Source organism: Vicugna pacos, chromosome X (assembly GCF_048564905.1).
Source record: "Vicugna pacos chromosome X, VicPac4, whole genome shotgun sequence".
NCBI classification, from domain to species: Eukaryota; Metazoa; Chordata; class Mammalia; order Artiodactyla; family Camelidae; genus Vicugna; species Vicugna pacos.
This window is the reverse complement of record NC_133023.1, coordinates 23,224,829-23,238,472: the sequence shown is the minus strand read 5'-3', so window position 1 is coordinate 23,238,472 and position 13,644 is coordinate 23,224,829. Positions and strand designations below refer to the sequence as shown.

The 13,644-nt window shown below is 35.0% G+C and overlaps 1 protein-coding gene across 4 annotated transcripts in view; it reads right to left on the bottom strand.

Annotated features, from left to right (window-relative positions):
• Positions 1-370: 370 nt before the first annotated feature.
• GK (glycerol kinase) overlaps positions 371-13,644 on the bottom strand; it is a 66,880-nt gene continuing 53,606 nt past the window's right edge. For 2 of the 4 annotated variants that reach the window (XM_072955588.1, XM_006209417.4), the window contains 8 exons: positions 10,549-10,627; positions 9,671-9,767; positions 8,928-9,012; positions 8,271-8,391; positions 8,017-8,160; positions 5,241-5,321; positions 2,455-2,541; positions 371-558 (listed from right to left, as the gene is read on the bottom strand). In XM_072955588.1, coding sequence (XP_072811689.1) covers positions 548-558; positions 2,455-2,541; positions 5,241-5,321; positions 8,017-8,160; positions 8,271-8,391; positions 8,928-9,012; positions 9,671-9,767; positions 10,549-10,627 — 705 coding nt within the window. In that variant the 3' untranslated portion in view covers positions 371-547. The remainder of the gene's footprint in view (positions 559-2,454; positions 2,542-5,240; positions 5,322-8,016; positions 8,161-8,270; positions 8,392-8,927; positions 9,013-9,670; positions 9,768-10,548; positions 10,628-13,644) is intronic. The other 2 variants (XM_015243703.3, XM_006209418.4) reach the window with 1 other exon arrangement.

Sequence of the window (13,644 nt, the reverse complement as noted above, 5' to 3'; positions counted from 1 at the left end):
TTTCCACTTTAAGAATTTAGTAGAGGTATCCATTTAAATATTCACTGAATGATGTTGTGGGGGTCTCTCTCATAAATAGAAAAGAGGCCTTTGTTGGGGGGGGTTGTTAAAAAGAAACAAACAAAAAGTCACTCATTTTTAGCTGGTTAGTAATAACCCCTTAATCAAGTGTGTGTAGTGCAGGAATCAAATCCTGGCCCATCAGAGTTTGAATATCTTTTAAAAAAGATTCCAATGGACAGGATCTTAATTCTTCCTAGATTTTAGAGGGAATGACCCAGGAAATGATGGCAAAGGACAGGGTCAGCCCCAAAGGTGGCTGGTCCAATCTTTACTGATATTAAAAAACACACCAAATGTTTCTATAGCATTCTTTCTGCTGCATTTTCTTTATTTCAAGCCACAGATGTACTTGGAGGGTCATGCAGCAAGTGGCTTATAAATAAAATCAGAGTCTATGAATAGTGTCATCACATTAAGAGACAGAATCGCTGGATTCTCGTTAGGTAAAGAGCTCGCATCTTTGGGATCCATGAGTTCGTATTATTTATGGCATACCTAAAACAGAGGACAAGAGTCATATATGTCAATAACAACATACATGCAATTCAGGCATTAAAGCAATGAAGACTATTCAGTCATTTACTGAGCTAGAGATTCCGTATGATTCCTAAATATTGCTTCACAGTTAAAATGCAACAAATATTAACTGGGCCAATTCTAAAATTAGCAAATAAACACTACTGCTGTTTACCAAGGCAAGCCATACCCATTTTTCTCCAATCTCAGCATATGTTACCAAGAGAGAGCCTAGAGATGGTAACTATAACTATTTTGGAGGCCTAGGACTTTGGACACTTGAAGTATACTTTAGCTTAGACCAGGACTTTTTGTTTTGTAATGGTATCAAGGGGAAACAGAAGGAAAAAAAAAATCAATGAAAACATTCAGCTGCAATGTTTTTTTCTTTCCTTTTCCACACCATCAGTATGCAGCCAAAAACTCAGGATAAAGAAAAAAATAACAGAACTTTTCTGAAAACAGCATTTAAGTTTTAAAAAATAAAATTTAAATTTCAATTCTTCTAGGGAATATTTGGACTCTTCCACCAAACATTCCCAAGAAGCAGAAGGAAATTGGCATTAGCTAATTCTGTATATATTTATGTATACAGAAGAGCTTTGTAAGGTGTAAAGCACTAATACCAACATAAAGTGTGGTTATTATGAAAGCAGAAGATGTGAACAAATTTATCATGAATATGAAGAATACAGGAAAAGGTAATCTAGTTTTAAATTCTCATGCAAGTAACCAAAATTGCATCATTAATTAAAAGATAATTTAATGTTCTGCTGATGTAAATAATTTTCATTTCATTTCTGTTGATGTTAAATAACTTTCATTCCATATTTATATACAGCACTTTGGTGATGGTGCTGCGTTGATTAATGCTTGTCGGATTTCTATAAAGAGATGTTCCCCCATCAATAAAAAATTTTACATTTTAAACCCAGGTCATCTTCTAATTTATTAAAAGATATAATTTAACTCTTTCCCTAATTAGGAAGATTTTTTTAAATGTTTCACTTTCTTGGCAACATATGAAATACATGATTTCCATTTATGCTATTAATTTGAAGAAAAATTGAGCTATCATTAGATAATCTTCCAAAAATAATTATTGTATTTAAATTACTACAGTTTATGTAACATGTTTTATAACATACTGAGCAATTTTACTCTTATAAGAATATTCAGAAATCAATATTCAAAACTAGTAATTTTGAATTTTAATCCCAATTTATTTCAGCAATAATCAAAAAAAACTTAAGTTCACAAAATACATTCTTTTAACTAAGATAAAAGTGACTAAATATTCCCCAGTTTTAGAGTTTTACAGAAACTCTGCTAAAATACTCTGGCGAACTCAAATATTAAGATTTGTCTAGCAGATTTTCAAAAGTATGAAAAACAGCATATATACAGTTGTAAGCCAATTTAACTGATTTCAAATACTATATTTAAAAAAAAATTTTTTAATGGAGGTACTGGTGATTAAACCCAGGACCTCGTGCATGCTAATCATGCTCTCTACGATTGAGCTATACCGTCCCCCAGTCAAATACTGTACTTTAAATTTCACCTGTCACTCTGAAAGTCCTTTCATTTAAGCATTAACAGAAATTCTTTCACTTTTGCTGACTGCTGCAGCTGACAGCCGAATGCAGTCCCTCAAAGAAATCATTATCTACTAAAAATAAAAGAGATTAAGCAGAGTCACAGTCCTTAATTGTGACTGCCCCAAAGAATAACTGGTCTAACTAATTAGATCTTTAATGGATTTTCCAGGTTCCAAGAACAGGAAGAAGGAAAAACACTGAAAACTTTCTGCTGAGTTATACACAAATACATTAATGCTAACTAATACAATTGTCTGATTTAAGAGGAACTGACCTGAGAGGTACCTTGCTCCGATTAACATTACCATGCTACTCACTATAAAAAAGCCCAAGGGTAGACTACAGAAGATACTAGGGTCACCTGTGGTCATCCATGTGGGAGGGAATTCCAGTCAAGCAAACCAAAAGAGAGACACATAATTACAATATTTGTGTTAAGAATCACATGATAGCAAAACAAAGTTATAAAAATAGTATATTCATAAAAGCTAGCAAAGAGTTATTACTTCAAATCAAAAACAATCAATATTGAAGGCTTATGACAATTAACAAACAATACAGATAGCATGCCACAAGTAGTCAAGAACATAATGCATATAGACCAACATAAGCCTTCCACTGGCAAAGCCAAAGAAAGCTGATGGAGAACTTTTTGAGAGGCTGTTGATTTTAGCTTTCTTGATTCTTCCCCAAAAGATATTACATGAGCAATCCAATTCCTCCAAATTCAAATTCAAATTAGAGATCCTTTGGCTATCAGAGAAGAGTTATATTAGTCTACTGAAAATGAATTTCAAACCCTATTAGTTTTATTTTCTTTTTAAAATGAACTTGGTGTATAAGGAAATACACTTGAATATTAGTGTTACTATAATTTAAAAACTAAATTGTATTAGTCTACATCTTAAGATATTGCCTGAGAACACGGCTGTTTCATTATTTTCTAACTTAAATTCTCTTGGAATCCCTTCCTTTGTACATATGTTTTTTTATTTATATATATATATATATAAATATATATAATACACTTTTCTTAAATTTAAAATTATTTCTCTAGAATATTAAATACTCTGAAAAAATGTTTTGTTGGGTTTCATATAAAGCCAAGAAGCCATCATTTATGATTAGCTCTCTCCAAAAAATATCAACCCCCCAATCACCTCTACTATATTTTAAACACATTGAACATATGTTAAAAATTCTTTACAATGCATTCAAATACAGTTACAAATAAGAAAATAAATATGACTGCTTCAAAATTGGCAAAGTGCTTTGGAAATTAAGCCAGCGTTATATTCATCCTATAAAATAAAGCACTTTAAGGAGTGCTGTAGCAATTTGAATATCCATTCAAGATGATTAGAATAGGATTCTGTCTCTGTTGCTATCATCATATAGTTTGTTGATACAGCATACAGTTATATCATATAGCTTATATTGCTTAAGGAATACAATTAGCATTTCACTAATTGAATATTATTATTCCATGTACAGTTTAGAGACTCAAAATATACACTAGAGTGCTTTTCATAAATTTACTCAAAGTTTTTTTTTTCAAATTTTGGTTTAAATCCATTGTTGTCTAATTGAAACAAAAACAAAGTCTGAAAAATCTAAAGCTCTCAAAAAAATCAAATAATTTTATCATCAATGCTGATAGCAGAAACCAAAAGAAGTCATGTTATTTTCTTCTAACAACTTCTCTTAAAATTCACTGACAGTAAGGTAGGCAAAGAGAAAAGGATCAATTGGTTTTGTGGGAATTTTGCAATTAAAATTATATCCTCAATTGTTAGTAAGGAGAAGTGTGTGTGGCACTGAGGGTTGGGGCGGGGGTGGGAGACGGACAACGACTCAGGGAGAATTGCACCATTTAAAAAGAGCCAACTAGCCAAAAAATCACATAACTCAAATTTTCATTAGCCATTAATTAAGGGCAATCACAAAATAAATCAGAGTGCATGTTTGTTATATCCTGCATAGCAACAAGCATGTGCTACAAAAATACCTATGACTGAGAAGTTAGATTATAAAGGGTCTCAAAATTGCAGTCTTAGCAAGAAAGGCTTTGCCACCCTCTTAGAAAAGTGAGTCTCAGAACAAAACATTTAAAGAAAATGGATATTAAGCAAGTAGGAACATCTGAGACTGAAAATACAGATCACAGTGATCTGCGGTAATAGATGATCCCAGAAGCTTCTCCTAGAAGCCAGATAAACTAAAAGCGGTTCTATACTCACTTAGGGGTGGGAAGGCAGGTTATTTTTCATTTATAAGCTCTTCTCCATTAAAGTATATGCTTTAACATATTGGCCATTGTCCCACTCATTATGTTCCAAATCTTACATTTAGTAAAGAATTAAAATATTACATCAAACTAAAGGCATGTTTAAGGCCGTTTAAATATCAAAGGCATATTAAAGACTGCTCAGGGCTGTTTACAACTAAATGGTTTTACTTAAGCCAAATACCTTCCCACCTAAGCAAATGAAAAATAGTCCTCTACTTTCTGCCAAGAGCATTTCCCAATTATGACATTTCTAATTTACTACATTTGGTACTTTTCTTCCTCTGATTCCAATGAATTCTCATAAAATACACTCATTAAGAAGTCAGAAATCAGTCTAGGCAACAGTGAAATATGATCTGACATGAATACAGCTTTCAGTTAGTTGAAGTCATGAAGACAGCCCCCCAAAAAGGCAAAGAAAGACATGAAGAGGGGAAAAAAAAGTGTAGTTGATTTTTTTTTCCATTAAGAAGAAACTAAAAATAAGTTTACTTTCAGAAAACTATGTTATCAATTGAAGTAGTAGGAGTAAACTAATAAGGAAAGATGTAGCAGGATACAGAATAAAGTATGTATATCAACGTGATAGTTTATATTTTATGTTTAGAACTTTTCAAAATATTTTCAAAGTGTTTTCAAAATGTTAGAAACTATGAGCCTATGATAATGCTTGTCTTCAAAGCAGCCTTGCTAGTATAAATGGTCAGATACTTAAATAAGCTATTTAACATACTAAGACAAAGTGGAAATAATAATAAAAACATTTTTACCACTTTCCGAAGACTGAGTTGTAACCCAACCCATTGACTTCATCACAGCTTTCTTCCACGTAGAATAACGAATTTCACTTTCTAGAAAGAGGTTAAAAAAACACACACGAGAAAGGTACTTTAGTGAGATGTACCACACTTAATGTTCACTCAGCATCCTTGACAAATAGTTATACTTATTAAGCTGACATTGAGCTTTATCAGGACTCAGATTTGGGAGAGTTCATTCGCTAGTGAGTGCCAGTGAGTGGGAGAGACGCTTGCTTGGAAGTTGGAGACAAGTTCAGCACAGTCAGCAGAGTGAAGGGAGATTGTGAGACAGGCTGCCTGCCAAGACCAGGCCACAAGCAAGTGGTCATGAAGTAGAAAGGGGAATCCTACTGGATCTGTTGTCTTTTTTTGGAGGTGGAGGACTTAGATATGGCGAGACGCATACTATAATGTAGAAAGACTAGAAGGAGAATTATTGTGGGTCCAGCCACAGGATTGAACAAATATTGATTTCTCTCATGATTCAAATTGCATTCCTGTCAGATGGGATGTCTTTAAAGGTGGAAATCCACAACAAGAGGACTAAACAAGAATGGGCCCTGGTGTGTCCATGCACACTGTACTCCTCCTAATGACAGGGAGGAAACATGCATGAAGCTGCCCTTCTCTCAGGCCTTCCGGCCTTCCACAGCACCCGAAGCCTGCAACACCCACTAGATACCAGTTGCTGCAGGAAGCTTTCCCGTGCCCTACACTTATGGCCCCTCCTCCATCTTCCCAAAGCACCTAACACAGACCTCAGGATAGCAGCTACCACGGGGAATTTTCTTGCTTGTGTCTACCTGTCTCAGTATACATGAGTCTCCCGAGGAGCAAGGACTTCAGTTTATTCATCTCTACATCCCCAAGTCAGGACAGTTTCTGGCCTGTACTTGGCTCTAAACAAACATGCACTGGAAGAATGAACTATCTACATCAGGGTGCCCAATCGCCCACGCGTGTGTGTGTGCGTGTGTTGTGGGGAGCGCGAAGGGCTGCTGAAAGGAAGGACAACAGATGTAAATGATCAATTCTGAGATAGGCCTTAAAAAATGGCAAAGATAGCTCTCCTTACACAACAGTAGTCCTTAACTCTGCACAAAAATTCCCTGCTTTAACAGTGGGATTGGGGGAAGGGTATAGCTCAGTGGGAGGGCACATGCTTAGCATGCACGAGGTACTGGGTTCAATCCCCAGTACCTCCATTAAATAAATAAACCTAATTACCTCTCCTCCTCAAAAAAAAAAAAAATTTTTTTTTAATTTAAAAGAAGAGTCGACTAGTATCTGATGGCCAAATACTTGCTCTGAATATTATTTGCTTGTTAAGGAGTTGATTTTCTTCAGAATTTTCATATATTTTTATTTCAGAAAAATCAAAACTTGATTTTTTTGAACTTCATGTTATCCAATATGGCAAATTTAAGAATGAATTACAGATAGAATATCAGATTTTGAAATATATTTTTACATCAAGGTACATGGTACACTGACTATAAAATTACAGATATTATAATTCATTTTCTTGTATTTAGAAAAGAATGAATAAAATTCAGAAGCACTGGCATAGTGCTCCAGAAAATTAAACAAAAATGCATTTGAAAGCTTATTTGCCAATAGCTCAAAATCCACTTTGACACTATTTTATACATAGGTTTTTAAAAAGTTTAAAAACCAAGTTCAATACATAAAACCTTACTTTTGTACTCACATTGAATTCAATTTCAGAGACGCACCACAATATTTCAATAAAGGCAGCAGTAGGAACTTGCAGCTTAACTTAGTTTGTTAGGACAGTGAACCAGATATTTAATGCTCATTTATTTAAATTGCTGCTGCATTTGTCGGGCTAGCACTGCTGTGCTTAAGTTATCAGAATGTCTCTTAGCCCAGCTGATCATATGCTAAAACTGGCCACTGGCACCAAATATGATCCAGTGTAGACATGAGGGGTTGGTGGCCAATACATCTCCCTTCTCACTTTCAAAAAGGGCTACACTATCAACTCCCAATAGACCTGGAGGCCCCAAATGGCAGGAGATTCCACCTCCAGTGGACCTGGATCTTTATTATACACATTGCAATGTACTAGCCTGGTGAATGGCACACCCACAAGTGCCATGACAGTTCTGAAGCTAACCATGGAAGGTCAAGAGAGGGTGGTGGCCCAATTCCTGGGAATCCATCCTTTCTCGCTCGCTCTCCTTCTGTGAGGCCTGCATTCTACCTATGAAGTGTGTATCTCCCTTTACTTCTTTACTTAACTATCCTCTGCAGTGTATATCTCTCTAAATAAATCTCTTACTAGAAAAAAAAAAAGAAAAACAAAAGTCTATGCTAACAAACTAGAACTGATAGTGAGGCAGTGTTGCCCTCCTACATGAAAGGCCTGTAAACAGTAGAAGTAAATGTTAAAAAAAGAAAAAAGTGATTTTAGAAGTTTTTTATTAAAATAAGGAACTACTTTTCTCATTCACACTCATTCAGTGTAGCTCAATAAGTTTAATAGCCAAATCTCAAACAGCAGCATTTGCTATTTTATCTAGTTTCTTAATTTATGGATAAACAGAAAGGCAAACTCACTTTTCACCGTGTACCATTCTTTAAACATCTCATTTTTATCTTTCTCCTTCCTCTTCCTTTATTCTGCCATCATCCACCACTACCTCCCCATCCTCGTCCGTTCCCTCACTGTCACCCTCCCTTCCTCATCCTCCTTCCCTCCTGTTTCATTCTTAAAATGTACCCTCAGCGTTGATCTGAGGTTCAAACCGCTCCATCGTCACAGCTGACAAATCCTCAGGTTCAAGACTCCAAACGCCAACTCCTTCTGCAGCCCCTGCTGCCATGGCAGCTCCCAGGGCAGTTGTTTCTGGCATTGAGGGTTTCACTGAAGGGAGAGAGCTACATCAGTATCTCTGCAGTCACATATGCCTAAGAAAACAATTCTTCAGAAGGAAACATTACTCTTGGAGTTTAAAGGCATGAAGGCTTACTGACCTACTGGGATATATAGAATGTCTGCTTGGAGCTGCATAAGAATTTTGTTGTTCGTCATTCCTCCGTCTACCTGCAAATGGCTGAGTGGAATTCCACAGTCGCGGTTCATGGCGTCCAAAATCTGAAATTAACCAATGCAGTGAACAGAATTAAAGTACTTTATAGTAACATCTCTGAAAACAGCAATCTTCTTTCAAAAATGCTCAAGAGCACCCCAAAGCCTACAGAATAAAAATTTAGATTTCTTATGCTGATCTTCCAAGTCCTCCTTGATCTGGTTACAACCAACGTTTTCTCTCACCACACCTCTCCACTCAGCCCTACATCCAGCCAAGCCAAACAACTCAATTTTGCACCCTGATTTTCTGCCACGACGCCTATGTTTGTGCTATTATTCCCTTTGGTTAATCTACCATTCAGCATACCCCTAAATGTAAAATGCTTGGTACGTGGCAGCTAACAGGAACTCAGAAGGTAATAACAGCTGGAAAAAGAACAAAAACTTACATTTATTAGATTAATGTTTAGACAGGCTTAATTTTGATTAATTATTTATTACATTTATTGTGCTTTAAATAAATTTCTGGCTTTAATATACAATTTGTTTAAGAGCAATAAAAGTGGATTAAGTACAAGAAAAAGGCCCATATTTATTACCTCTCGGGTCTGGAAACAAACAGCTTCTAACGCAGCAAAAGCAATATGGCATTTATTGGTGAACTGAGTGAGCCCACAGATAATCCTAAAAATACACACAAAGATTCTTAAGATCAGAGTGGAATAAACAAGTCAATTGAAGATGTCCTGAATATGGAAAGGTTGATTTTGGTAGAAAGAAATGTGCAGGGGAAAAAATGGACATTAAATAAATCAAAACTGGACATAAACATTAAATAGCTTGAAAAGTCCTTATAGTCTACAATCCTGCATCCACATATGAAAAAGTTCATGATCCAGCTGCACAGATGATATGTATAGTAATATTTTATTTTATATTGGTATTTTTATAGTATTCATCAGTATTCATCTACACTATGTCCTCTTGATATATAACTTGCTGGTATCTTGAAGATAAAAGATATTAACACTAACATGAATGTGGATATGGTGGGGGGTTATTGTCAGATGATTTATAACTTCTTGGAGCGTAAAGGCTCTGAAATTACACTCTCCAAGTAGAAAAGATATCTTCAACACTTAAAAATCATTTGAAGGGGGAGGGTATAGCTCAAGTGGTAGAGCACATGCTTAGCATGCATGAGGTCCTGGGTTCGATCCCCAGGACTTCCATTAAAAAAAATCATTTGAAAATAGATAGGAAACTGTTACCCAGTAAGTTATTAGCCAATGTTGTAAATAAATCAAGACCAACAAAAGCATACCTTACTTTCAATCCTTACCCTCTGGCACTGGGCTCCCAATAAGGTGCATATAGGCCTGAAAACGCTGGGACGAAATAGCAGCCATAAGAAGTACCTACTTCTTTAGCAAGTTTTTCTAACGTTAAAAACAAACAAACAAAAAACCCAAGAATCACTCCAATATCTACTTACTTCAGTCAATAAACACACGTGTTTAAAAAATGAGGACAGAGCTTTGGGTTTTGTATTCATTAGTAAAGCAAAATGTTCCTAATTATGACAGGACGCGAGGGGCAACAGAACCAAATTTCCCACGTTGAATATCCTCCAGTAAAAATGTACCCCAGTCCCAGAAATAACAAACTGGATTAGTTTTGTTAAGGTATTTTAGCTCCTCTCCACTATTTTGAAGGTTGCTGATTAGTAGATAAAGTAGCCTCCAGTGTGTCCCTAATCAGAAATGCGTTTCCGATTGTCTCACCTTCAGGCAAAATTAAAGACGTAGATGAATGAGCAGGAAGGGGAGTTCAAAATAATTATCCATTGACTGAAAATAGCCATATTAATGCTTAAATTATACATACTGGAGTTTTAATGCTCACTCCAAGAGTTAAAGCATTTTCTCATCAGATAAATTTAATTGCAGAGTCTGGCAATCTTTGGTGTTCAGTTTTATACTTGGGTAATTTTTATGCCTTACCTAGCCAGTTTATTAGTAACCACCACTAATTATGTCAGTCCGTTGCTTTATAAATCCTCACAAAACAGTCTTTCACGTATAAATCAAACTCATAATAGGGATCCAAGTAGTTTAATGTCACATATGGGGCAAAGCACAAGTACTAAAAGATTACAAAGGTAAAAATGTTAAAATTTTTCATTATTTAGATTCTAACTCTTTGTTAGAACATACTCACCAATTTCCTCTGAGGTCTTTATAATTCCAAGATTGTCTCTTAGCCAGCGAATAACAGCACCAGCTATAGCTACAGAACCCTATGGAAAAAAGGAATCCAAGAGAGAATATATGTTATCACCATAAAAAGTTTTTATTCATCATGTTCTCTGTGTATGACACTACCAGATGGATAAAATTTTAAAATTTGTCAAAAAAAACCCCTTCAACTTGGGGACTTCTACAAATATCATAAATTAAGCCTCCTAACAAATAGTTTTATCTAGGTCATTATAAAAACTTGTCATGAGACAGAGAAGCGAGCCCTCAAGCATAACATACCCTTGGAACTGTCCCTGTTGGTGTTCAGCAATTTGCCTCCTGAACAATTGTTCTATCTGTTAATAAACTACTGAGGTATATTATTACCCATAATACATTCCCATCTTATCCACAAAGTTATTGGGAGAAGTCACAAGTTTTTTTCAAGCCCATTTCCCATATCCAACAGTATATGAAGTCAAGCAACAGCAGCAAAATCTTAGCAGAAAAGCTAACTACGAAGTAATTATTCTTAACAACAAGATCACCATGGGATGTGGGGGAGGGGTTGTATGGCTATGGTAATACAGAATAAAACATACAATTTGGAGTCAGATGAACCAGATTTGAGTCTGAGTTCTAGTTTCTAATTGCTATGTGATCTTAGGCAAATTGGTTAGGCTTTCTGAGCCTCCATTTATTCACCTATATCACAGTGGTGACTGTAACAAAACTTACCTAAACAAACTACCATGAGGCTCAATATGAGTATCTGGGAGGTTCTTATTGAATGTAAATATCAGCATTATCAATTCTTTAAACGTGAAAAAAAAGTATCAGCCAATTCCATTGACTGATGTATGATTAAAAAAATGTAGTATAGCCACACAATGGAAAATAACTTGGCCATGAAAAGGAATGAAATTTTGTTGCAACACAGATGAACTTTGAAAACATTATACTAAGTGAAAGAAGCCAGTCACAAAAGACTATATATTGTATGACTCCATTTATACCAAATGTCCAGAATAAGCAAATCCATACAGACCAAGAGTAGATCAGTGGTTGCCTAGGGGTGGGATGATGGGATTATTCTTTGGGGTGATAAGAATGTTGTAAAGTTAGATTGTGGTGGCAGCTGTACAACTCTGTGAATATACTAAAAAAAAAACATTGAATTATACACTTTAAATGGGCAAATCAATCACGTGACATGAGAATTACATCTTAATAAAGCTGTTTATAAAAAGATCTTGAGGGCAAAGAGTATCAGCACAAACTATTAGGAATTCCAAAAAAAGGTTTTTGGTTCTGATGTTTCTTTCATAGAGATTATTAATGTAAATTACTTCCACAAAGTCACCCCAAACCAAAACTTCAGGTGGTATTAAGTGTAGGAAGCAGAATGCTTCTTATATGTTGCCTGCCTCTCTGTCCCCAATTCCATTCATTGAATTACAAATGGTTGCTACTCCCTGCTGTCAGTTTTCATGACGTAAACAAACTAGATGCTGAGTATGTTGATACTGTCTACCATTCACAGCTGCTCTGAAAATAAGTCAATATATGCTACTGCAAAGCTGGCAGAACAATACAGTTGTTCTTTTTATACAGTGGCTTTTCAGCTATAAAAAATTATTTGAGGAACAGATTTGACATTGCTATGTGAATATAACCAGGCTTTAAAAATGGGACAAAGATAATTCAGCAAATTCCTGACAAGGAATTCCAACCCAATGCTTCCTCCCAAAAAGGAAGTTCTTGATACACTTCCTAACTTTCGTATATTAAATATTTACGTACATAATGGGATCATGAGGGAGAACTAAGTAAACTTTTTGCTTACGGAGATAACAATTCAACTCTTAAAGCATTCTTTGGAAGCAAAAAATTCAGAGGAGACAGTAGTTGCCAAAGATTGCTAAATATGTAAGATATTCTAGACCCAGTGGTGTTTAACAGAAATATGTGAGCCACATATGTAATTTAAATTTTCTAGTTACCATATTAAAAAAGGTTAGATTAATTGTAATATATTTTGCTTAACCCAATATATTGAAAATATTATTACTGCAATGTGATCAATATAAAAATTAAGATTATATATATAATAATATAGAGAGAATATGTGTATATATACATATATTCTACTAGGTCTTTGAAATTGGGTATATATTTTACACTTACAGCACATCTTAATCCAGCCTAGCCATATTTCAAGTGCTCAGCAGTCACATTTGTCTAGTGGCTACCATATTATTTTGGATAACACAGTTCTAGATATAACTGGAAAAACAGATATCCTTTATTCTTATACTCTCAAAAAGACAGTGGTCCTACACGGCATCTAACCAGGAATGTGTATATTTTCAATAGTTTTAGGTGAGTAAATTGTGAATTTTAAAAAGTCACTGGAAAAAAAAGCCACTGAGCTAGAAGTCCAGTAGAGTGGTCCTGTGGCTATCAGCTAGAAAAACTTTATATTTAGGGGAACAAAATGCTGGTGTACGTCATTTCCACTGAAAAGGCCAGGATGTTACATGCTTAAACTTTTTTTTTTGAGTGGAAGCAATTTGATTTCAGAAAAAGGAAAATCAGGGTTTTCATTAAAAGTAACTGGTTGAGAACCAAAGGGCATTATTTAGATTAAAACAAAAGGGGAAAAAACACAAAGCCACTGTCAAGGTTCCAGAAGAAACTTATATTTAAGTTTGGCCATCAGGAGTGTTTTGTTGTTGAATGAATAGATTCAACATTAAAAAATTAAGGGTAATTAAAAACACTCATATGAAAGAAGTATCTAATTTTGGCATCAGGATATAATACTTGTTATAGCCTTTAAAAAATTAATAAAAATAAGAGAAACCTCCAAATTCACAAAAGATGTAGTCTTCTGAATCCAGAGGCAGGACATAAAGTGGAAGATGATACAATGCTTTGAAGATGGGCAGGAAAAAGAGTACAGGAATGGAAACCTAAAATGATAGATAGAAGATGACTGTCTACTTGCTATCAAATAAGCTGCTGTCAATTATATCCTAAAAAGAAAGATTTAGTACTTTAGCTCATCATCTAC